This window comes from Vigna unguiculata, chromosome 8 (assembly GCF_037176805.1).
Source record: "Vigna unguiculata cultivar grain cowpea cultivar isolate G323 ecotype 2 chromosome 8, ASM3717680v1, whole genome shotgun sequence".
Taxonomy (NCBI): Eukaryota; Viridiplantae; Streptophyta; class Magnoliopsida; order Fabales; family Fabaceae; genus Vigna; species Vigna unguiculata.
Window position 1 is genome coordinate 31,890,915 of NC_140799.1, and position 25,335 is coordinate 31,916,249.

At 30.2% G+C, this 25,335-nt stretch overlaps 1 protein-coding gene and 1 non-coding gene across 2 annotated transcripts; both read left to right on the top strand.

Moving 5' to 3' along the window:
* Positions 1–1,147, top strand: LOC114193878 (uncharacterized protein At5g65660-like). Its single transcript, XM_028083847.2, has 2 exons — positions 1–298; positions 537–1,147. Exons 1-2 carry the CDS (start codon positions 65–67, stop codon positions 696–698), a joined length of 396 nt encoding a protein of 131 aa, XP_027939648.1. The 5' UTR covers positions 1–64; the 3' UTR covers positions 699–1,147.
* An 8,029-nt stretch (positions 1,148–9,176) lies between these two features.
* Positions 9,177–9,249, top strand: TRNAK-CUU (transfer RNA lysine (anticodon CUU)). Its single transcript has one exon. It is a non-coding gene; the product is annotated as a tRNA-Lys (tRNA).
* Positions 9,250–25,335: the final 16,086 nt, after the last annotated feature.

Consider the following 25,335-nt stretch of genomic DNA (forward strand, 5'->3'; position numbering starts at 1 on the left):
TTCTTTTTCACTCATTCATGAGAACAGACACACACACCCCAACACACTACACTACACTGCAGAAATGGAGCTTCAAGACACTGCTGCAACTCGTGTATCAATTGGATTTCCTCTCGGACTAGCCCTTCTCTTTGTCTGTTTACTCTTCATTTGTGGATTTTTCTGCTGCTGCTTACATTGGAGCAAGCTTCAATCTTTTCTTCACTCTCATGGCATCATCAACATTCAATCTTTGCAACAGACTCAAATGCAATCAGAGCTTGCTTCCCCCTACCACAAACCAGCTTTTCCAGTTGTGGTAATCATCATCACTCTTCCTAACTCTTCAATACAAAAAATTCATCAACTTACCGATAAATTTTACTACATCGACTAGAAATAAGGCAAATTTAGAGTATATAAATGGATACAAACTTCATCTTAGATTTAAATTCATGTTATACCGTTAGTATTTCAATTGAATTCTTAAATTTGTATGCAGAAGTTGTATAGTTGTTAACAATAAGTTTTCTGACATTGAATTTAATGGTATGCAGATGATGAAGCAGAATTATGCAGAGAGTTTGCCTGTGCTGATGCCGGGGGATGCTGTTCCAAAATTCATTGCCACAGCATGTCCATGTCAGCCTCCAAGAGATGAAAGGATCACAATCCATGTGCAGAAGGAACCATCCACTGAATTTTGCAGTGGCAACTGATACAGTTTCTGGTTTCAACTTTCAAGCCAAAACCTTGAACAATTCAGGGTGGAATATATATATATATAAATAAGAACATATATATATATATAATATATGTTGGAACTTCTCACACAAAGCTTTGTGAGGAGTGAGATGTTGGAAGAAGCATGCAAGAAGGTGCCATGAAATTATTTGATAACTTTGTGCTGAGTGGGGTGATACTGATACACCATGAAGACTGAAGGTGCTGTAAGATACAGAGTCTAAAACCCATTTGATTTTTTTTTTCAGAATGGGAAGAAAAGGGATGAATCATCAACCTGTCTCTTTTTCTTTTACAAAAAAAAAAAAAAAAGCTGATTGAAGGATGCTTTTTTTTTTTTTCCTACTCTTTTCAAGTTCAAACTAAAGTTTTGAACGTGGAGTTTATTGGAATGATAATATGTGATTTTATGAGTTTCTAATTATTTTAATGTTTTTCACTGAAATTCATTTAAATGATCTCCTTTAACTTATTGGCATGGTATCTTAAAAAAAAAATCTCATTAGAGCTTCATACTATGCAATGTATGGTTGGTAGTTATAAAATGAAGATGTAAAATTATAAATACAACAACTATAAGGAAATAATGTTTAAAAATGAAATAACTTGTTATAATAAATTACTAGGACACTTAATAGAATGGAGAATTAAATCTATTTATATATTTATATATATATATATATATATATATATATATATATATAAGTGAAATAAATATATACAGATTTTTGGAATATCAATATGGATTATATAGAGAGAGGATTTATTAACTTACAACGCTTTTTTTAATTTTTTTTTGTTGAAAACACCACTTACTTTTTAGAGGAGTGTATCCAATAATATCATGAATTATGAAATACCCAAATCACATTTGCATTTCAATAAAAGTTACTTAAAAAGTAGTCAAAAGCACTCCATGCCAAGTCATTTTTATATATGTAGCTTCAAAAAATAACCTTTATTTAGATTGCCATGTAATAAATTATATAAGTTCATGCCCAAGTTACATTATATTAATAATAGAAGTTTGGATTCTCTATTGGTTGTTCTATGTTGTTTTTCTGTTATGTCTTCAAAATACACTTATGGTCATTAATTTTAAAATTTTAAAATATATTAAAATTATATTTAAAGTATCAAAATAATGTATATGTGTTTTTAATACTCAGCAAAAGACAACAACAAAAAATTCAGCAGAAAAACCAGACTCTATTAATAGAGACTTCAATTACAAATACTTCTAGACTTTTGGAATGTTGCCTTGCAATTTCCACTTTTGGATAGGTTTTATATATATATTATGGTTAGCTTTATTAGTAATGAAATTCAATTTATTTTTCAATAATAGAGCCCATAAAATCCATAATTGTCAAAATTATAATATATAATCAATACTCACATGCATTTGAACACATTTAAATTTAAAAATTCAGGAGGGGTAACACAGTTGGAAGCATGGCAAATTAAATAAAGAGAAGAACAAAGTGTATGAATATAAATTTTCATAAAAATGACTACAAAAATCATATATAATTATAAATTTTAGTTTTATAGTATAATTTATAGAATAAATTCTCACATTATAAAAGCTTGTTATTATGAAATCTTTAGACTTTCACCCATTATGTGATGAAATATGGCTAATTAACATTTTTTTTTTCTGAGTTGGTGAGATTGAAGGAGTAAAGATTATGACACCATGGAAAAGTTCATCCTTACAAATCTAAGCAAAGGTACCAAATAAGTTTTGAAGAGAAGACAAAGAAAGCAATCAAAACTAATCAAAACTAGAAGGCACTACCTATTTTCAATTCACTTTTTTCCATCATCATTACATTGTACTTCAAAACAATGAGCTTTTTCTTCACTCCTAATTTTATATTTTCTTTTCAAGAAATGAAATACATAATTGCTTTAGAAAAGCTGCTTTTGAAAAAAGAGTTACTTAATTGAAAGAGTTACACGTTATTTGGTTGCCCAAACTCATTCATGATTGAATTCATTGTTTGCAATATTACATGCTTGACTATTTTTAATATTATGTTTGCATACTTTTATATTTCGCCTAAAAGCAAACTTTTGTGAAAACATGATTAGGTTTGCCAAAATTAGTTTCTGTTATGTAATTAAACATGTGTCGAAATGGTCCATGATGAATGTTTGGTATAACACACTATGCTTTGAAAATGTCATAGTTATATATCGAATGTCCTTGAGAAATCTAGGGTTATTGTTTTGTAAAAGTGGATGAATTTTATTTACAACTTCAATTGTGTATGGAAGTGTAAATAACAATAGTTATATATCGAAACGTTGTTGAAAAATAGACATTTATAAGTGAGGATTAGTATACGATTATTATTATGTTAGGAATCCAAGTGTGAATCTAAGTACCACTTTGGTTAGAAAAGAGAAAGTAGAGCACTATATAAAGATAAAAGACTCATAAATCTATTTTCTTCAGTTTTTGAGTTGAAAGTGATGTCAATTTCTTATGTGGTTGGACTTAGGTCTCAATTCCTTTTGCAACAATGATTTCTTTCCATCCAAGTGACCATCTTAGTTTTTCTTTCACAAAAGGTTTATCTCCATTATCACGTTGTCTGCAACTAATTTCCAACAATAGGGTCTTGTTTTTGTTCTATGCTCGTTCCCTCTACTAGCAAGTTAATATTATTTAATTTTTTCATTACTTTTAAGTCAACCACACTATGCATCCCATATATGCATGTGTGATTTGTGTACAATGAGTGTAATAGCTATTACAAAAACCCAAGTCATGGAACTTATGGTGCATTTTGTTTGTTTCTGTTGGGAAACATTATGAACAACAGGCTCAAAACACTACTTTAGGCATTCAGAAAAAGAAGATTTAAAAAAAAAATTATAATCAATATTTTTTTATTAAATTAATTATAAAATTATGTTTAAGAAAAAAAATGCTTTAAAAAATAGTTTATTACTAATATAGCTCTATTAAATTAATTATAAGTTTATGTTTGAGAATAAAATTTAATTAAATTATTATTAATGTATGTTAATCTTAATTGGTATTAAAAATGATAATTAATTAGTTAAAACATTTTCTTAGTAAGTTATAGTTATAGTTATCTTTATTCTATTATAATGAATTTGGATTATATTTTCTTCTTTTATCTCCCTACAAGTTCTTTTGTCTCTCCTCGCTTTCTTCTTTTCTAAGATTCTTTTTTTAGGGTTTTGACAGATTACATTCTTTGAATCTCATTTATCCATGTGTACCAATTTTTTCATCATCATTTCTGGTTAGTATATTTTTTTTATTTGTGTTGTTGCTATTTTTATTCTATTTTGGATTTGTATTAGAATTAGAAATGTGTTTCTTTTGCTCAGTTTTGTTTTTCAATAATTTTCAATTTACGAATTTCGAGAGTTTTTTTTGTAATATATCTTGACGAGGAACTGAAATTTTCCTACAACACTATTAATTAGATTATGAATTAATTTTTTGGTAGATAATAGATTAATTGGATTATAATTCAAAGTTGAGTTTTATGTAGAAAGATAATTCAAGTTTAGAAAAAAAAGACTTACTATCGAGTTGAGAAAACAATATTTTTTAATTATTGTTATTAATGATTAATCTTAAAATATACTCTCTAGGTTAGTGAAAAGTGAAAAAATTGAGACTTGAGAAGGAGGAAGAGACTTTCTAACTTCAAGATATTACAAGTCTACTATCGAGTTTACTTTTTTGATAACCAGAACCAAATTTTATTGCTTTAATTCATTCGTTTTATTATATACTTATCTTTTGTAGTGTTTTCTATATTATAATTTTTTATTTCATACAAAAATATATAGATATGTCAATTGAAAATTTTGAAACAGGCTAGTCAAAAATCCAAAAGAAGAGAAGAATTAAAGTTTTAATTTTATCACAAAAAGGAACAATGAATAAATTTTAAAAAAATATATATAAGAAATTATTTAGAATCGATTACTTTTTTATATTGTAGATAAACAATAATCACACTTCAAAGTAGATTTGAACAATTTAAAATATATGAAGATATTTTTAATTTTTTTATTTAGTGTTAAAAAATTAAAGTCACTAGATTGTACATTTTTTGAAAGAAAAATGCTTAAATCTTAAAAAAATCTTTAAAACATGATAATTTGTTAGATATTGATTTATTTTCATAATTAAATATGTTAAGGGAAATTATAGGTTTGGAAAATGATAAATCAATTGACATTCTTAATTGTATATAAAAAAATAAATTCTTCTCCAAATGCATATATAGCTTATAGAATAATGTTAACAATTTGAGTGTCAAAAAGATTAAATGGATAATAAAGATAATAAAACTTATTTAAGATCAATCATGTCTCAAGAAAGATTAAATGGATTAACCTTATCATTTATGGTAAAAGAATTGTTAAATAAAATTAATTATGATAATTTAATAAATAATTTTGCATCAAAAAATAAATTTTAAATAAAAAGCCTAATTTGTTAAGTTTGTTTTAGGTCTCCTAAACTTTTGAGCCACTCTTGTATTATCAATTAAGAACTAGGGGTGGCAATTAGGGTCTGGCCTATCGGGCCAGCCCGTAGGCCCATGAAAAAAATGCGGGGCGGGTCAGGGTAGTGAGCTCGCAGGCCCGCATAAGCTCGCAGCCCGGGCGGGCCATCTCGCAAGCCCGCATAAATAAATAAAAAAACTTTCACTTGTGTATATTAATTCTTGTATAACTGGAAAAGACAAGTATTATGTATTTTTTAATGTGCTAAAATTTAAAGAATACATTGTGTATGTCATAGTATGAATATGATGAAAATGTTGAATTATCAATTTATCATCCAACTCCCCAAAGTCTTTACTTAATTTTGTGAATTTCTTAAAGTTTCTCAAATTTTAAACATTTAAAGTTTTATCATAAAAATTTAAAAAATAATTTAAAAATAAAATAAAAAAAAGCGGGCCTGCCCGTAGGCCAAGTGCGGGGCGGAGCAAGCTAGTGATTATAGCCTGCATAAATTGTGCGGGGCAGGGTGGGCCAGTCCGCAATGTGCGGGCCTTATGCGGGTCGGGCCAACCCGCATTGTCATCCCTATTAAGAACATTAAAATAAAAATAAGGATAGAAAAAGATATAACATGAAAACCCTAAAACCGGAGATAAATTATGATCATTTTCTAAAGGCAACTACAAAATAGCACTATGTGAAAATTTGTACAAGACATAGACCAATCTATGACCCCAAGTATACCCACACTCTTCAAAGTAAGAATTTATCCAAACCTTACAATACTCTACTACAAGAGTACAACAAAAGTTAAATACAAGCTTAAATTATTATTAACTTGAGGCAACTAAAACCATTGACTTAGAATCCATTATATAATCACCAACACCCACTCCCTTACATATTTTAGTTGATATGGGACTTCTCAAGATGCATAATTTTGATCATACTCAACAATCTCCATCATGATTAAAATAGACATCTTCAATGTTTACACCAACAATCATATTCTACCAATTCATCGCATCAACACGACGTTCACAATTATTCTTCCATCAAAATTCTCTTTGCAACTTCAGTAAAGAAAGGTGTTTCTCTAACAATAAAAAATTAATTGTGGAAAGATTAGACTAAGCTATAATAAAAAAAACATACTATGAAAAAATCCAACCAAATGATATCACTTTTTGTAAAAAGCGCATCATCAGTTAATTTATTTGTATTTGAAATTAACTGTAGAAAACAAAGGCTTTTCACGTAGAAAGAAGGAAAAAAAAGGATGAATGGAGATGTTGAGGAAGAGAAAAAGAAATCAAAAAGAAGGTTATTTGTGAAGTAATTAGTCAGGTTTTGAATTAATATTGTAATATAAAAGTTTATGCAACCATACTAATTAACCTAATAATACAACAATGAATTCAAACATGATTTTGCCAAAAATCATTACACAATGAAAAATCTCGTACTTGAAAAAAAAAAAGAGACGTGAAGAAGAGATTTGAAAGCTAAATGGTAAAGGAAAGAATTGATTGAGAGAGATTGGTGAAGAAAAGAAAAAGTAGATTGACTAAAACAATTTGATAGAAACTAAAATAGCCCTTTTGATTTAAGAAAATATATTTTTTTTAATTATTCTTTAGAATAGTGAAAATACAAATGTGGGTTTATTATTAATAAAAGGAAGTGCAAATAGCAACTATAATATATTTAAAGGAAAAACATGCTCAGCCCAATATAATATATAAGATAAATTCATTTCAAACCCAACATCAAGGAAAAAAAAAATGTAAACCTTCAAAGTATTTTTTTAAAAATTTGTACCTTTTATTAAACCCCATGTTTGTAAGCATAAATGTGAACCTTAAGTAAAATTACATTTGAACATATATATTTTTATAGGCACATTTATATTAATAAAATATCTTTAAGTAAATATGTTAGTAGAGGTATGTTTAGATAAACCTTTTTAAGAATAGAAAAAAATAAGAAAGGTAAAATGAGATTTTAAATAAATTATAAAATTAGTTTATGTCTAAGTTGATTTGTAGAAACTCTCTTACATATTTTATCTAAAAATTTATTTTCTTTCAGTTTGTTTATAAACTATTTCGAACTTATAGATAAGTTTAATTTATTTTGTTTTCTTCTAATTTTTCGCTTGGAAAATTTTTGAAGACTTCCTTCCTTAGTTATTGACCGTTGGATGCCACTTTGGTTTCGGCTCGACATTTCTAGAGAACCCAGTTAAAGCCCATTCCTAAATGACTGGGAGGTGGTGAAGAAATTTGTGGGGTATAGAAAGAAATACTTAAATAGCCTCAGAATAGGTGGGTTTGTTAATGGATGGGTTTGTTAGAATGGCCTAGTCTCAGTCCATAGAAAAAAAAATAGCATTCAAAAAAAAAAAAAAGAAATATCAACCGTTTGATTAGTTATTTTATAAAAAAATAAATTTTAAAAAATAAACATAAATAATCATATGATATTATAAAAAAAAAAGGTTACACATTGCTAAGAGTTGGACAAATTGGTGTTTATAAAACTTTTGATTGATTAATAAATTCTTAGAAACACTTTCTTCTAAAACTTTGTCCAACGAATTAAGAGTACAAAAAAGAATACCATAAACAAACTAATAAAATGCAAAGAATTCAAAATAGAAAAAGTAAAAAAAGAAGAAGAAAGAAACAATTTTCTTCATGATTCAATTATAACCAAGTTTACGTCTAATTTAAATTACCACAGTATGAGTGAGATTGTTTCACTATCTTAAAAGTACTATTACAACAATTGTCGTGTAGACAAATGCAATAATAAAAAATACACAAGTTTATTGAAAATATCTTAAGAAAACTACAAAACCATATAAAAATCTATTATACAAAAAAAAAAAAACACAAAATCTGACATATAATTTTATATTACAAAAGACATTGAAATATATCCCCTCTTGTTATGAATATTCTAACATAATAAAACAAAAAGATTATGCAATGATATCATATCACCAGTTTCCTTTATATGAAAACTTGAAGGATTCTTGGAAGATAGAGAACTTCATTGAAATTGATTCAAAGTTGTATTTGAATTTTAGAGAAGTTTTTTCCCCCCTTTTTATGTAAAATTATACAACACTAATCTAATAAAATTGTTTTTCAAGATAATTAATTATATGCATGGTTAATTATTGAATCTAAAAACTCAATATAAATAAATTAATTAATTAATTTAGTAAATAATTTATTATCAATGAAATTTATTTAAAGCAAATTTCATGTAATATTGATTATTAGGATAATTGATTATATCAGTTATGTTAATGGATTATGATATGAATTAATAGATTATCTATAAATACATAACTTGAATAATGATTAACATAATTAAGTAATACGTTCACAGTTTTAAACAATTTAAAAAAAATATGGTTCTCTTAAAAAAATAAAAAGAATATAATATACACAAATTCGAAATAGTTTATATATATGAAAGCAAAAACACACATAATCTTTTCTATAAGAGGTATCTTGAAAATCAAACTCAATTTCAAAATTCGTCAAGAATCGCGACAAGACAACATATAATTCAATTGTTATACTTATTCAATAAATAATATTAATGAATGTTATGTATCAATGCCAATTATATATGTAAATTTGTTGATTTAGTAGTTTGTATATCATTTTAATTTCTATTTAACTTAAATATTTATATGTAAATATATGTTCTTTTAATGCATCAAGAATAATTAGAAGGGTTAAATATGTTTTGCCTTATTAATTTTTAGTGAAAATTGAAAATAGTATTTCTTCGTAACTTTAGTCCAATTTATTCTCAAAAATTTAGAAATGCATAAATTTAGTTATTTTAATCAAATTTTGTTAAGTTTATTTAACATTTCAAACCTGTTTCATGATAGCCAAAAGGTAAAATTTTAATTGGCCTGTCTAGCTTAGTTGGTAGAGCGTAAGGCTCTTAACGTTATGGTCGTGGGTTTGAGTCCTATGGTGGGCGTTTATGAGTTTTGTTTTTTTATAGAGTCCATCTATTTCGAATCTCGTTATGAGTTTTGTTTTTTATAGAGTCCATCTATTCCGAATCTCCAGTAAAAGTTATGAGTTTTGTTTTTTATAAAGTCCATCTATTCCGAATCTCCAGTAAAAGTCAAGAAAATTTTCTGTCAATTAGATTAGTGAATCATCCAATTCGAGATGATAACAAAATACATAGGTTATTAGAAGGAGATCTATGAAACATATACAATAAGTATACCATTTAATTGTCTTATTTCCTTTATGAGGAAATAAAGGAAATAAGATAATTAAAGAACCTCCGACTATTGGTAAAGCTACAACTATTGTTAATCAAGGAAAATAATTCGTGATAAAAATAAGATATACTTAGACTACAAAAACCCGACCTCAAAATATTTTTTTATTTTGAGCTCGGGTTATTGCCAGTACAAAAAGTACTTGTATGTGGTTCTTTTTGAAACGTACCAATAAGCTAGACCCATGCTTTGAGTTGTTTCATGCTATAAATAAACTCTAACACTTAAGAAATTCGTCGGACAAGCGGATTCATACCTCTTACAACCAACACAGTCCTCTGTTCTTGGGGTAGAAGCAATTTGTTTAGCTTTACATCCATCCTAAGGTATCATTTCTAATACATCTGTTGGGCAGGCTCGTACACATTGAGTACATCCTATACATGTATCATAAATCTTTACTGAATGTGACATTAGAACATAATCCTTGAACATAAAAAATTTAACATTTTCAATCTAGTAAATTGGTAAACCAATTATATATATATATATATATATATATATATATATATATATATATATATATATATTATATACCAGATGAATCAATGATTTATAAGAATTTTGCTACTAAAAATATATTTATAGATTAATAACTAATAAGAGAATAAAACCAAGATACTTTGATTTCTTATCTTTGTTTTCGCAAACATGATTAAAAAGGATATATAATTTATGCTAATTTGAATGGATTATATAGTACACATTATTCAAAATTAGACTTTTTTTTATGAATAATACTATTTATTCAACAAATTTGATTGATTGATACGGGTTGATTTTCTATTACGATATATTGAGAAAACAATAGGTGATCCGATAGCTGCTTCAACGGCTGCAACAACTATAACAAAAATTGAAAAAATATTTCTTTTTAGTTGTCGCCTATCAAAAAAATCAGAAAAAGGTTATGAAATTTATATTAACTGCATTTAGTATCAGTGATTTCATTAAGTATATGTTGCAAATCATACACAAAAATCATTAAAACTTTGTTTAAACTAAAATTCTTACACCACATCGAATTTTAAGTTATAAAGTTTAACCTCTCAATAATGCATTCTCTAGCACTTTCGCATACACCATAAGAATGAACATAATTAATTTAAAAATGAATTTAGTGCTATAAAAATTAACAAGTGACTTGTTTTTATTCATATGAACCTTATTCATAGGATCTCCAATCACAAAGGTTGGGTTACCATCACTTGTTTGTTTGCAAGTGGGTCCTTAAGATTGTTGTAAATCTTGACAAATCACGAACAAGAGCACTTCCTAAGACATGTATTGCGCCCTAGGATACAACAGGAACTTCGTGGATTTTTCCCGAGGATATCATAACTAGCATAGTACTCCTAGAAGAGTGAATAATTAGACCCATAATAAAGAGAGGAAAGAAGAGCTAGAAAATATAGAAGAGAAGAATGAAAATTTAGAGTGGTGTGTTTTGGAGGAGGCAAATGACATCTATTTATAGATGAAAGAGGAGCCTACTAATTGTACAAAACCCATGGCCAGTTGCAAAAGCAACAACAACAAACTTAAAACCAAATCAAAACAGTTTGTGAATAAATGGCCATATCCAAATTGAAAATGCAAAGATTTTATGACTATAATAACGTAAAAAAAAAACTTTTGAAATGTTATAACGTTTATTTTACAACACCACCATTGTCAAATCTTTGTCCTTATTGAAGCACGCAAACCCTAATCCCCCAAAACCACATTTTTTTTATCTTGTTTAAATATGTCTCAGTTGTACAACCGAAACAAAATGACAAAAACAATCGGTATCATAAATATTTCCTTGGTGTTATATAAATTTAAAATCGCAATAAGAAATAACAAAATGACAAAAACAATCGGTATCATAAATATTTCCTTGGTGTTATATAAATTTAAAATCGCAGTAAGAAATAATATTTGTTTCTGAAAATTAAATTTTTATCATCTAAAGAACAAAAAGAATCATGGCAAAAATCTTAACATTTCTCCATTCAAAAGCATAATCAATATGAAATCATAAAAGTGAGACCCTTATAAGAGAAACATAGGTAGGTTCAATTTATTTGCATTGTTCTTGAAGAAAAATAATCATGTGAATGGGACCATGACATGATCCCTTGACCAGTAAGCAAGTTTATCACTTATATATTTTTAGGTATTTTAAGAGAAAGACAAAAGTGAATGGCATTAATGTTCTAAAAACCAATGAAACCAAAAGAGAATACTCATTGAAACACATGAAGAAAAGAAACAATTGAGATAAGCATTCGATAGTCCTATAATTGGGTATTGTTTAACTGCACATGTTCTCATAACCAATTGAATGTTGAGTTTTTGGCAATCATCCCACGTGGTTTCAGTATTGCTGCAGAATGGAGGCAACATTTTGAGGCTCTTCAAGTCAAACTTGATAATGCATGCATCATTGTAGCTATACATCCAATCACTTATTAAAATGTTGCATAATAATATGATTATAAATAAACAAATAGCATTTTATATAATTGAATTTTTTTTATTAGCAATAAAAAATATGAATAGAAAAAAGGACAATAAGGTTGTCCCAACCCTTATACAATAGAAAAAGAAAAAGAAAAGATGCTAGTATATACAACAACAGAGTCAAAACAACACTCGTAAAACAAACACAGAAGAAAGGATAAAGGTTCACACCCAACAAAAAATTAACAACAGCAAACCCAATCAGAACGAACTTCTCGACAGAATAACAAGAATTTTTCCATCAAAGCTTTCAGAGTATCGACCATCGAAGCTAAAACATTAAGAACATGATTGTTGGCATTTGTGTCCTAAACGTGAATATATTCCTTTTCTTCAAAAGGTGGCATAACATACTTCTTTCCACTTTCAAAGACGAACTTGTATTAGAAAGCTTGAAAACACTGGAAAAATGTATTGTTTTGTATCAAACAAACAACGAAACTCATCATTCACTATTTTCTTGTTCTACTTATTTAAAGGATAAGTAGACATTTAAAGAATAAGTAGGCATATGATTGGACATAAACAACCAATTGAATGTTATGAATGCGTTACTTTTGTCTCATGCAGAATCTTTTGAATGCCCTAGAAAATCCATGGAAGAAAAACAGTAGCAAGCAAACTAATCAATTATTAGCGATGACGAAAGTATATATCATTTAGCTTTCATTACTCAACTTCATACTCATTAATATTATATATAGATGCTGTCTAATAACTTGACTTTTTATTTATTTCAGTGCTGATTTAATGATTGTTATTAGGCTTTCAAATGCATGTAGGAGTCACTAAACTGTCACTCATACTGGAAAGATAGCTACAACAAAAAACTCCTTCGTGGATTCTCACAAAAATCTCAAAAGAAAAACATAATTTCAATTACCTAAAAAAAGAAACAACTTCTCTATGTGAAACTCTAGAATTTCAGCAAAATGATTATCTACTTTCTTTTTTTTACACGTTACTCAAGAATAACTCATTTCTACATTTTTACACGTAAATATTGTATAGATTTGTATACATTATGAATTTATTGTTAGATTATGAATCACAAAGATCAATCATATAAACCATAAACCCTAAATCAATTAAACAATTCTCAATATTTAAACAAACAAATTACGGAAGCGTATCTCGTTATTGAAAGAGTAGGTGAAAGATTAGCACTTGTAGAACACATAAAATCAATAAAAAATCCATCTTTCATAAGTGTGTTGAGACTATAATGTTCTCTTTCTGGTAGGTGATACAAAACGTATCTGAGTATAATTTAACATAGTCATTAAAACTGATTAATGGGTATCAGTTTTATAACCTTACCAGCAGAGATCAGAGACCTCTCAACAAGTTCCTGAATACTTAAGTCCATCACAAACCGTTCATTGAACAATCCAATCCATCACGGATCGTTCATCAGAAACCCAATATATATTATCCATATATTAATAACAATTGTGCAATATAACTGATATTTACAAATAATATAATTTATTAATTAATGTTAATCCACAATAATAATAAAATAGAGAATAATAATTTTATATAATAAAATTATATAAAATACAATATTTATTATATCATTAATTGTTATTTATATTACTAATAATAGTAGTTTCAGTTAATAATTAAAATTTAAGCATTAACTAAAAATGAAAATCATAAATATAGTTAAAATAGAATACTTAACTAGAAAACTAATTTAAAGTTGTAAATCTGGATCAAAAATATGTATTAAATATTTAAGTTTTAGGGTTTACGACTTACTAAAATTGGATTAAAAGTAATTTCCTATTATAGATTAAAACTAATTTATATATATTACTGATTATTAATTATACTAATAATAATAATTTCAATTATTAATTAATAATTTAACCAGAAAATAAAATAAAAATCATAAATATAGTTAAAATAGAATAATTAATTAGAGAAATAATTTTAAATTGAAAAACTGGATTAAAAATGTTTATAGTAAGGGTCTAGGGTTTTCTCACAAGTGGTACAAGAGCAACTCTTTCTACATTACTGTATATTATATATTATATTACATTAGATTCCATGAGATATTAATTACGTACATAAATATTTTAATTATAGATTTATTATATTATTAATTATTAATTGAATTAATAATAATAATTTCAATTAATAATTTATGCAGGAGATACAATAAAAATGATAAATATAGTTAAAATATAATAGTTAACTAGAAAACTAATATAAAGTTGAAAAACTAGATTAAAAATCTATAATAAGAATTTAGGGTCTAGGATTAAATAACTGAATTAACTAATTTTTTTATAGATTAAAACTAATTTATATATTACCAATTATTAATTATACTACTATAATAATAATTTCAATTAATAATTAATAATTTAAGCAGGATCTAAAATGAAAATAGTAAATGTAGTTAAAATAGAATAGTTAACTAGAAAAATAATTTAAAGTTGAAAAATTGAATTAAAAATGTTTAGTAAGGGTTTAAGATTTAGAATTTTGAGTTTAGGACTTAGTAAACTAAATTTAAACTACCTTTCTGTTATAGATTAAAACTAAATTATATATTACTAATTATTAAAAATACTAATAATACTAATTTCAATTAATAATTAATAATTTAATCAGGAAAATAAAATAAAAATCGTAATTATTATTATGTTTTATGAGATTTGATATAAGATATATTTAAAGGAGGAGGGTTGGCCAACTAGGTACCTGCATATCTAATATAACATTATATTATTGTCCACTAATAAAAACATATAAAAGATTGAAAATAATTATTCATAGTATGCATTAATTTTCCGTGCATTTCAAATTACGAAGAGAATTTATAATTACACAAATATAGTACATTAATAAATAATGACACCTCAACTAAACAAAATGGATGGCTTTCTCCCTCTTGTTGCATTCCTTGCGTCTTCGTCGTACTCACGTTCGCTACTAATCGTGGTGATTGCATGCTCTGCATCTTCAACGGTTCTGCTCCTGAAATTCTGAAACGACAATCACTGTGAGGTAAGAGTTAAAACATTTCTAATGGACAGGGAAAGAAATATCTCTACGTACTTCTTTTCCCACTTTCCTTATAGTTATGGTGAATATGATACGTGGAAAGTGTTTCAACGCTGGGAAGAGTTATTGGGGAAGAGTTGTTAAAGTATTTCCAGAAGATTAGATAGGTGGGGGCATAGGTATGGATTCGTAAGGTTTTATGATGTGAGGGATGTGCAAAGGCTTCAACGCGATCTGGATTCCATCATGATTGGATCAACAAAGTTGCATGTTAATAAGCCTAGATTTGATAGGGAAGAGAAACATAAAAAGGTTCAACCATCTCCTTCTACGCGGATTAATACAACAGAAAAAACAAGGCCTGTTTGGAGGGAAGTAAAACGCCATCAAACGTACGCACAAGCTGTAAAAACCTCTCAGAGTAATCCCACAAATAAGCAACAACAATGGAAAGGAATTTCTTTTGAAACTGAAGAAGCAAATGTCAAATGGCTTGAAGGGTGCTACATTGGTAGGGTGAATAACTATATAAAAACCAAGACAGTCATGGAGGAAATGATGCAGGGAGGGTTGGGCCAATTAAGCGTAAAATACATGGGGGACAATGCAATATTGATTCAGGGCAAGGATGGAACACAATTAGAGAAGCTTATCGAAGAAAACAAGGAATGGTGGGAATTAAATTTTGAATCAATCTCTCAATGGAACTCTGCACAAATATTACAACATAAGATTGTCTAGGTAAAATGCAGGGGTCTACCACTTAATCTATGGTCACAACAATGCTTTGGCAAAGTAGTGGCTACACTAGGGACCTTGATATCCGTGGATGAGAAAACTATATCTTGGGAATGTTTAGAATATGCAAGACTACTTGTTAAAGTTTCGATTGGTTGCAATGTCTGGGCAGAGAAAAGAATGAAGATAAATGGGAAAGTTTACAATTTGGCTCTGGAAGTAGAATCCACTGTAGAATCACGACCATCTTGTTGTTGTGTAAATGAGTGTAATTCCTCCTCAGAAAGCAATTCTTTATGTGAAGGGATGAACATATCCAGTTCAATATCTGAATGGAATGAAAATGAAATCCTGTTGAGAAATGGAAATGAATTGGAGAATGAGGAGCGCACAATGCAAACGCCGACAGTCTATGGTGATCGGAAAATCCATGAATCATCGGAGAAGCTTGATGGTGATGGCAACGACTCATTTTTTGACCGTTGGGGATTGCAAACAATTAATGCAGTGCCTGAATCTAACCTAGGAGGTGCACAATCAGTAATAGGTGTAGAATGCCAAAATCGTGCAAAGTATGGGAAATCAGAAACAACTCACGATGACAGTAATGCCAAAGACAACCCACTCTGCAAACAATTAATGAGTGATGAATGCAGCTTGAAAGGTGGCCAAACGAAAAAAGAGCCCAACATCAACAAGGGGGTGCGCACAAAATTTGTCAATAGATAACCAAGTTGATAATCAAATGGCAGCGGGCCCAGTAAATACAATACTAGACTCCTCTAATGCGGTGCTCACAAAAAGAATGTTTCCTTATGCGACCAAGGATTGCAACCAAAAACAATTAGGGCTGGAACGAAATTCTTTATTTTGCAGGTCACGATCATCACAACGGGAGCAAGGTAGCAAAGGGGTTGAAGACCACATGAAATTCTCGAGTAAGGTGGACAACAGTGGCGACCAAATTAGAGAAAGTCTGGACTACACAAACGAAACTATTCCTTGCACGGATTCCGTAATTGCGTCACAACAGCAAGAGTGTGAGGTAAGAAAGTCTAACAAATCACATGATTTTGGTTAATGAAACTAATATGGACCCAGAGGAATTCTTGGCCCGACGCCAATTCTGGATCGGCGAGTCCAACAAGAAGAAGCAACATTCATTGAAAAACAAAGTGAAAGAAGGTGGGAGGATAAAGAAAAGGAAGCTTCTTAGGTCAGTAATTCACTCTATACGTAATTCTTTATCTGATGATAACATTATTAATTGTAATAGACTATTTTGGCAAAATAATAATGTTTCGGGAGGGTCGGACAGTGCTAGAGTGTGGGATATAGCAAAAGCACTAGGTGTTACATTTTCAGGTGATAAGGAAGGAATAATAAAGGAACAAGAAAATTTAGAGCGTAGAGATAGAAAACAGGGGAAGATGAGTGTTGGGGTATGTAAGGTCTCACATGAAAATAATTAGTATTAATATCAGAGGTTTAGGAGGGGGTTACAAGTTGAAGTACTTAAAAGGACTTTTAAGAAAGGAGGAAGTAGACATGATATGTATCCAAGAAACAAAGATACAAGTTCTGAAACAATCCAACTGCTATAATATGTGGGGACATAACAACGTAGAATGGGTGAGTAAACAAGCAATGGGAAATTCAGGGGGCATTCTAACAATGTGGCATAAGAAAAAATTCAAATGCGTAAAGCAAATAGTACGAGATAGGTACATAGGGGTGATAGGACATGTCTACAGCAGTAATAATGTCAATCCAATTCCCGTAGCCATATTTAATGTATATTCCTCTTGTGAATTCAATGAAAAAATAAGCTTGTGGGAGGAATTAGTAAATATAAAGATGGGGGAAGAATGTAAACAATGGTGTGTGTTGGGTGACTTTAATGTGCGGTAAGACAAACCAGTGAAAGAAGAGGCCAAAATTATAGAGGTAGTACTGCAATGAGAGAAGTGGAAGGGTTTAATAATTTTATAGAAACGACAGACTTGCTAGACGTCCTACTAATTGGAGGAAAATATACATGGTATAGGGATAACGGTATGGCGAAGAGTAGAATAGATAGAGTATTGATTTCCCCAGAGTGGTTAGAGTATTGGCCTGATAGCAAACAATATATCAAAGGTAGACAAGTATCTGATCACTGTGCACTTCTGCTTAAATCGGTTACAATGGATTGAGGACCTAAGCCACTCAAATCTTTAAATATATGGTTTTCGGATCCATCCTTTAAGAACACGGTCAAATAGTCTTGGGAGTCTTATTTTGGGATAGGAAATCCAATGATAACTTTAAAAGAAAAGCTAAAAAAGCTTAAACATGATTTAAAGGTCTAGAACAAAGAGGTATTTGGAATAATAGGACAAAAGATACAAAGCCTCAGTTCGGAAATAGGGAAGCTAGATCAGAAGGATGATGAAAGTAATTTAGATGAAGGTGATAGATCAAGACGAATGCACCTTCTAAGTGAGTTAAAATTACTCCTACAGAAGGAAAGCTCTCTGTTAAATCAAAAGGCAAAGGTTAAATGGCTTGAACAAGGGGATATAAACTCTAAATATTTTCACTCTAAGATTAGATGGCAAAGAAGCATGAATGAGTTAAAAGGAGTGGATATGGATGGAGTGTGGTGTGAGGATCCAACTAAGGTAAGAGAGGAGGTAAGAAAAACCTTTGAAAAACGTTTTTCTGAACCCAAGAGCCTGAGCATTAATTTACACAATTTTGAATTCCCAAACCTTTCAGAGAATGACAATAGGCATTTAACGAAGGATATAAGCGACAATGAAATAGAGGAAGCCATAAATGAATGTGAAGGAAATAAAAGCCCAGGCCCGAATGGTTTCAATTTCTCATTCATAAAACATAATTGGGCCACAATAAAGATGGGCGTTTGTCAAGCGATAAGATGGTTCCAGACTGAAGGGAAAATTCCAAAAGGGTGTAACGCTTCTTTCATAGCACTTGTTCCAAAAAAACGAAACCCGCTAGGTATGGAGGATTACAGACCTATATCTTTAGTTGGTTGTGTGTATAAGATTATATCTAAGATCCTTGCAAATAGGCTAAAGAGTGTATTACCTAAGATAATAGATTACTCTCAATCAGCATTTATTAAAGGAAGAGGACTACTAGATAGCATTTTGGTAGCCAATGAGGTGGTGGACGAATATAGAGCTAAGAACAAGAGGCTGGCAATAATCAAAGTGGATTATGAAAAAGCCTACGACTCAGTGAGTTGGGAGTTTCTATACTATATGATGGTTAGACTGGGGTTTTGTGCTAGGTGGATTGGATGGATAAAGGAATGTATAGAATCATCGACAATGTCCATTTTGGTTAATGGGAGCCCTACTAAGGAGTTCTGTCCTAAAAAAGGGCTTAGACAGTGAGACCCTATGGCACCTTTCCTTTTCCTTATAGTAGCAGAGGGTCTAGCAGGGATGGTCAAACAAGCTGTAAAGAAAAATTTGTATTATGGAGTACATGTGGGATCTAAGACTATCAACGTGGGACTACTACAATTTGCAGATGACACCCTTTTTATGTGTGAAGCAAAGATTCAAAATGCTTGGGTCATAAAATCTATATTGAGAAGTTTTGAACTGGCCTCAGGACTTAGAGTTAATTTCTTCAAAACTAAAATTGGAGGAGTGGGTTTGGAGGCAACATTACTTAAACAATTCTCCAATATTTTAAATTGTAAACATATGAAAATCCCATTCATGTATCTTGGAATGCCAATTGGTGGAAACCCAAGGAAGAGTCAATTCTGGCAACCAGTGATAAATAAAGTTAGAAATAGGCTTTCTAGTTGGAAAGGAAAACTAATTTCCGTAGCTGGACGGGTGTGCTTCATAAAATCGGTAATTTCTGCTCTCCCGTTATACTATATGTCTTTCTTTAAAATGCCGAAGAGTGTCGAAAAGGAACTCATCAAAATACAAAGAAATTTTCTCTGGGGTTGGGGATCTGAAGCTAGGAAAATAGCATGGGTAAGTTGGGAAAATATTTGTAAGCCAAAGGAGATGATGGGTTTAGGCATTAGAGATATTGGGAACTTTAACATAGCGCTCCTAGCCAAATGGAAGTGGAAGATCATGGAGTATGGAAACAGATCTTGGATTCAAAGTATGGTTCATGGAGGGTACTCAATGAAGCTAATACCTCTAGGACAGCCTCAAAGTGGTGGAAAGACATCCACAAAGTGTGTGGAAATACTGAGAGTGGCATTGGTTTGACAACTACATAGAGTGGGTGATGGTGAAGGAAAAAAGGTCAAACTTTGGGAAGATAAATGGATAGGGGAAGAATCACTTTGTCATAAGTTCCCTAGACTGTACTCTATATCAGAATGTAAAGGAAAATCACTACAAGAGGTAGGACATTGGGAAGAGAATGAATGGATTTGGGATCTAACTTGGAGGAGACGGAGACTATTATGGGAGACAGTGTTGGAGGAACAACTCCTTCAAATACTCATCAACCGAAGCCTAACTAAAGGGAATCCAGATATATGGAAATGGAAGGAAGATGGGGAAGGTATATACTCAGTTAGGTCTACTTATAATAGACTGCAAGGAACCCATGATGGGGGAGAGAATAGAGTGTTTGAAAATTTGTGGAAAATGAGAGTTCCGCCGAAGGTACAAGTACTAGGTTGGAGACTGTTTTTGGACAAGCTTCCAACAAAGACTAAATTATTAGCGAGGGGGACTTACTTACAACATAGTCTTTGCGAGTTTTGTTTAGAATGTGAAGAGACTAAAGAGCACCTATTTATCTCATGTAAAGAATCCCAAAAAGTGTGGAACATGTGTTATAAGTGGCTAGGTTTAAGCACTGTATCTCATATTATGGTAAGGAACAACTTTCAACATTTTAACATTGTTAACCTTAATAGGCAGCAAAATCTTGTTTGGAAAGGAATGTGGTTAGAAATCATAGGAGAAATCTGGAAACAAAGGAATGGGGTTATTTTCAAGCAATATAAAGTAGACCCTGTTGAGATATTTGGTCTTGCACAGGTAAATGCATGGGTATGGATGAAACACAAATTTTCATCTGTAAAATTCTCATATAGTGATTGGTGTCTATCCCCTTATACTTGCTTAAAATCTTTTTGATATGATAATTGTTGTGTGTTTAAGTGCTTTAGGAAAACAGATGAAGGATATGTGTTTAAGAGAGCCAGGATTCTTAAGTGAAGGATAGAAGGAAGACTACATAAACTAAAGTAAAAAGGCAAATCAGTAAACAAGATGGAAGAAGCCATAAAACAACTTGAAGGAAAGCCGATGGATGCTGTGTGAGAGGATGAAAACAGACAGACCAGGACACTAGCAAGACTTCCGTCAAGGCTAAACTTCCGCATATATTTTTTGGCCAGGGAATCCAAAGCTCATGCTTTCAGCGTTATATACCATCTGCAATATTATTCTACATCAAAAAGAAGAATTGGTTTTTGTTAGCGTTTGGTATATATTATGTTAGGTGATCTGATATAGATGCTCACTTATGGTCCTTTTGGTTGTGGATCATAATACTTATATATAGACTGTAACCAAGTGTTTTGGTTGGGTTGTGATTGGTGATGTTATGATACTAAGCTAATGCATCAAATCATACAGGTTTTAGAGCACCCCTCAAGTGCTCTGCTAATTTAATTTTATTCTTTGCTGATAAAAAAAAAGTACATTAATAAATATTAAAAGCCTTGTGTACCCAAATGCATGCAAATACATCAGAAACTATACCTTCGATCAAATTTATTTCATTAAATTATTTTCTATATAATTATAGTTTTCTGAAATTGAAACAAATTCATGTGTGGTGTTAAATTTAACAGCGTATGCCAAAAAAACAACACCTTGAAATAATTTTCCAAGATTGCAAGAACATCTTAAAATCAACAATTCTAAGACAAATCCAATCTCTTATCTGCATCAATGTTTTTTCGAAAATTTCACATTAATTATAAATAAGATAATTTCATAATATATAAGTGGATACAAATTTAAAAAAAAATTTCCTTTCCGAAATTCTTTAATTCAAAACCCGAATTCCTTGTACTACAAACGAGTGTGACTTCTTCTATCTCCACCACCAATTAACGTCATTATAACGAACTAGAAAAGATTAAACACATGAATGATTTCAAATGCAACCATTGTTATATGTTTCTGTCACTTTTTTCAATGGGGACTTGACTCCACCAAATAAAGTGTTGTTACAAGTAGCAGAACTAATCAAATGAGTTCATATCTTCTCGTAAATTCATCAACCACTAATGATGAGCATGAAATACTTTTGTTTATCATATCGTACCTAATTTCCTAAGCATTAGGTGAGATGTACCTGCAACATTCATGTGCAACTCAAAGACATGATAGCCACTGTTTTTTCCTAATAATCTCTGTTGGAGATTATTGATGAAATGATGTGTATAAAGAAAAGATAATTTTCATTTATAAACTTTTTTTGTCGGCAAAAGTATATATATATATATATATATATATATATATATATATATATATATATATATATATATATATATATTTAAATAATAAGATATTTGTGATACTCTAACCTTTATACACATACATATACTTTCATTTATAAAATAATTTTAGAGATTAATGTAACGTAACAACTTCAAATTACAAAATCATAATAAAACCCTAACTCATGAATCCTAAACCTTACATTTTAAACCCTAAACCTAAAGCCTGTTTAGTGTAAAAAACCTAAAAATTAGCTGTGTATTATTATTCAATCATAAATTATATATATGACTTTAAAAAGTTATAAAAAAATGTTTTTGTTTTCTGTGTATTAATTAATAGTACAAGCAATATTTAAACTTGTTAGTATACGTTCTTATTTTGTTTCAAATTTATTGACAAAAAGAAGAAGATGAACATTTTCCTCCAATAAGGAGTTTTGATGATGATGATGATAATGATGACTTATGAAGAAGTATGGAAGATTTGATGATGATGCATGGAAAAATGTTGAAGACTTAAAAGAATACTTCAATTTAAAAGATACATTGAAGACTTATGGGTTTAGTTATTTAGGTTTTGTAATATGTGTATGTTATTTGAAATAGTTAAATTAGTATGTCAAGAGTCAAAAGGCAAAACCCATGTACCAGAGCACTAAGAGAATTTTATTTATTTGCAAAACTCACTGGAATAATCGATTATTCTTAGTGATAATCGATTATCTCAATTAAAACTGATTTTTGAGAAAAGCCTCTGGAAAATCGATTATCATTGCTGATAATCGATTATCACCTACTGATAATAGATTATCCTGACTGATAATAGATTATCACAGCAAGAAAAATATTTTCATAAAAGTTTCTGTGATAATCGATTATGATAATCGATTATCTATGGCAGTTGCGACATAACTTTTCATATTTTTAACCTAATTTCTAAATAGGCTTCTATAAATAGAGTGGTAGGCTTTCATTATCAAAATACAGAAGTTAGAGAAGTCTGAGTACTTGAGAACTCTCTGTGGGAAGACTTTGAAAAACCTAGTGTGGGTAGAGCGATAACTTTCATCAAGTGGGATCTTGAGTGATTGAGTGTTGCTGCTGTTGCTAGGAGAAGCCGGTCATCCTTTGTGTGATTCAAAGGAGGTGTTCATTCCTTGTGTGATTCAAGGAAGATGTTTTCATCCCTTGTGAATTTCAAGGGAGGTGTCTTCATCTCTTGTGTGATTCAAGAGAGGTGTTTTCTAAACCCTAATTTTTCTTATCATTGATTATAAGTTTTGTTTATTTTAGTGATTGAGTTAATCTCGTTTTTGAGAGATTAACAACTGGACGTATGGTCTTTTGATCTGAACCAGTATAAATACTTTGCGTAATTTTCTCTTCTCTACTCTTTTTATTTTATTGTGTTTATCAAAATAAAGGAAATAATTTTAATTGATCTTTGATATTAAAAGGGAAATTTTTAAAAGCACAATTTTTATTAAGAACCCAATTCACCCTCCTCTTGATTTTTGTCCAAACGCTTAAACATTCTGCTAGGCAATATCAACAAAATTGATGTAGGTTATTCTATCAAAACTTCATCTATAAGAGACAGAGATTCGATAGAGTCACCGTCCAGAGAAAGTGAACTCAATTCTGTTACATCCAAAATTCCAGACTTCTGAAGAAACCGAAATTTTATGAAGGACATTTTTTTTTCTAAAGTGACTTTATTTAAGTTGCATAAACACAGTTATTAGTCCATATGTTAGGTGTAGATTTTCTTTTTCTGTGCATGATAAAGTAGATTAGTCCATGAATCGTATTCGTGTCCTTGTTCCATTCATCACGAAAATAAAATTTAAGGAACTAAAAGTATAAAAGGTTCCAAGAAATTGTAAACGACGACATGGATGGTTTCAACTTGGAAGAAAAGAAAAGAAAGGAGAACACTAGTGTCAGTACAGGGAAATTAATATCGGTCAAAAACTCACACTGATAATAACAAATGGACATTAACTGTTAAATAATTTGAGAATTAATTCATTAGCATTCACTTTTCAAAATTATGATATCATATTTTGAAAGTCAATTCTCTCTTACTTTTATTATTCTAATATTTCATGTCGCTCAAGACTATTAACGTTGTTTTTCAGAAGTTGTCGCTCGAAGAATTCAGGGAAAAGTCAAGGAAAGATAATCCTAAAGAACAAAGTTATAATAATAATATATGTGTGTTCTCAAAATTTGAAAGATAAGTATAAAAAGATATAACTTTTCTCAAGGATTGAAAGAGATAAAAAGAAATGGAGAGTCATAATCACATCTTTTATACCATTTCTTTCACAAATGCATGAACTACATCCATGTCGTCATAATCACATCTTTATACGAGTGCGGCTTCCGCATTCTCACAGATACAATCTGTATTGAGAAACGAGATCATCTCAGTTCAAGGGATAAATATATTTTGGCCTAATTCATGGATAAATACATATGGGTTCAGGCATACAAATGTACATCACTCAAGTATACAGATGTACATCTCAGCCTAAGTCATAGGTAAGAACATATGGACCCAGGTATACAGACGTATATTCCTCAGACATACAAATGTACATCTCGGCCTTAGTTCTGGGTAAGTACATATGGACCTAGGTATATCCTAGGAAGCTCCGACACGGCGTTGGAGCCACACTTCCCCGTTTTGGAGGCGCACCGGACACCGACACCTGCGGAAGCGCACACGACGCGGTGTCAGACGCTGTTATTTGGGCCGGACATGGCCTTCTCGCCTTCTCTCTGGACACACGGAAAAGACACGTTTGCGGTGCTGTAAAGAGGTGGAACGCGGACGCCGTTGCAGAGTTGCCACCGTTTATCTTTGCAGGAAAAAATAGAGATTCCATGGAGAAGAGAAGATAGGAAAAGAAAAGTTAGGTGAAAGAAAAAAAAATATGAAAACAAAACCTAATCATATTCTTATTAATTTAATAAT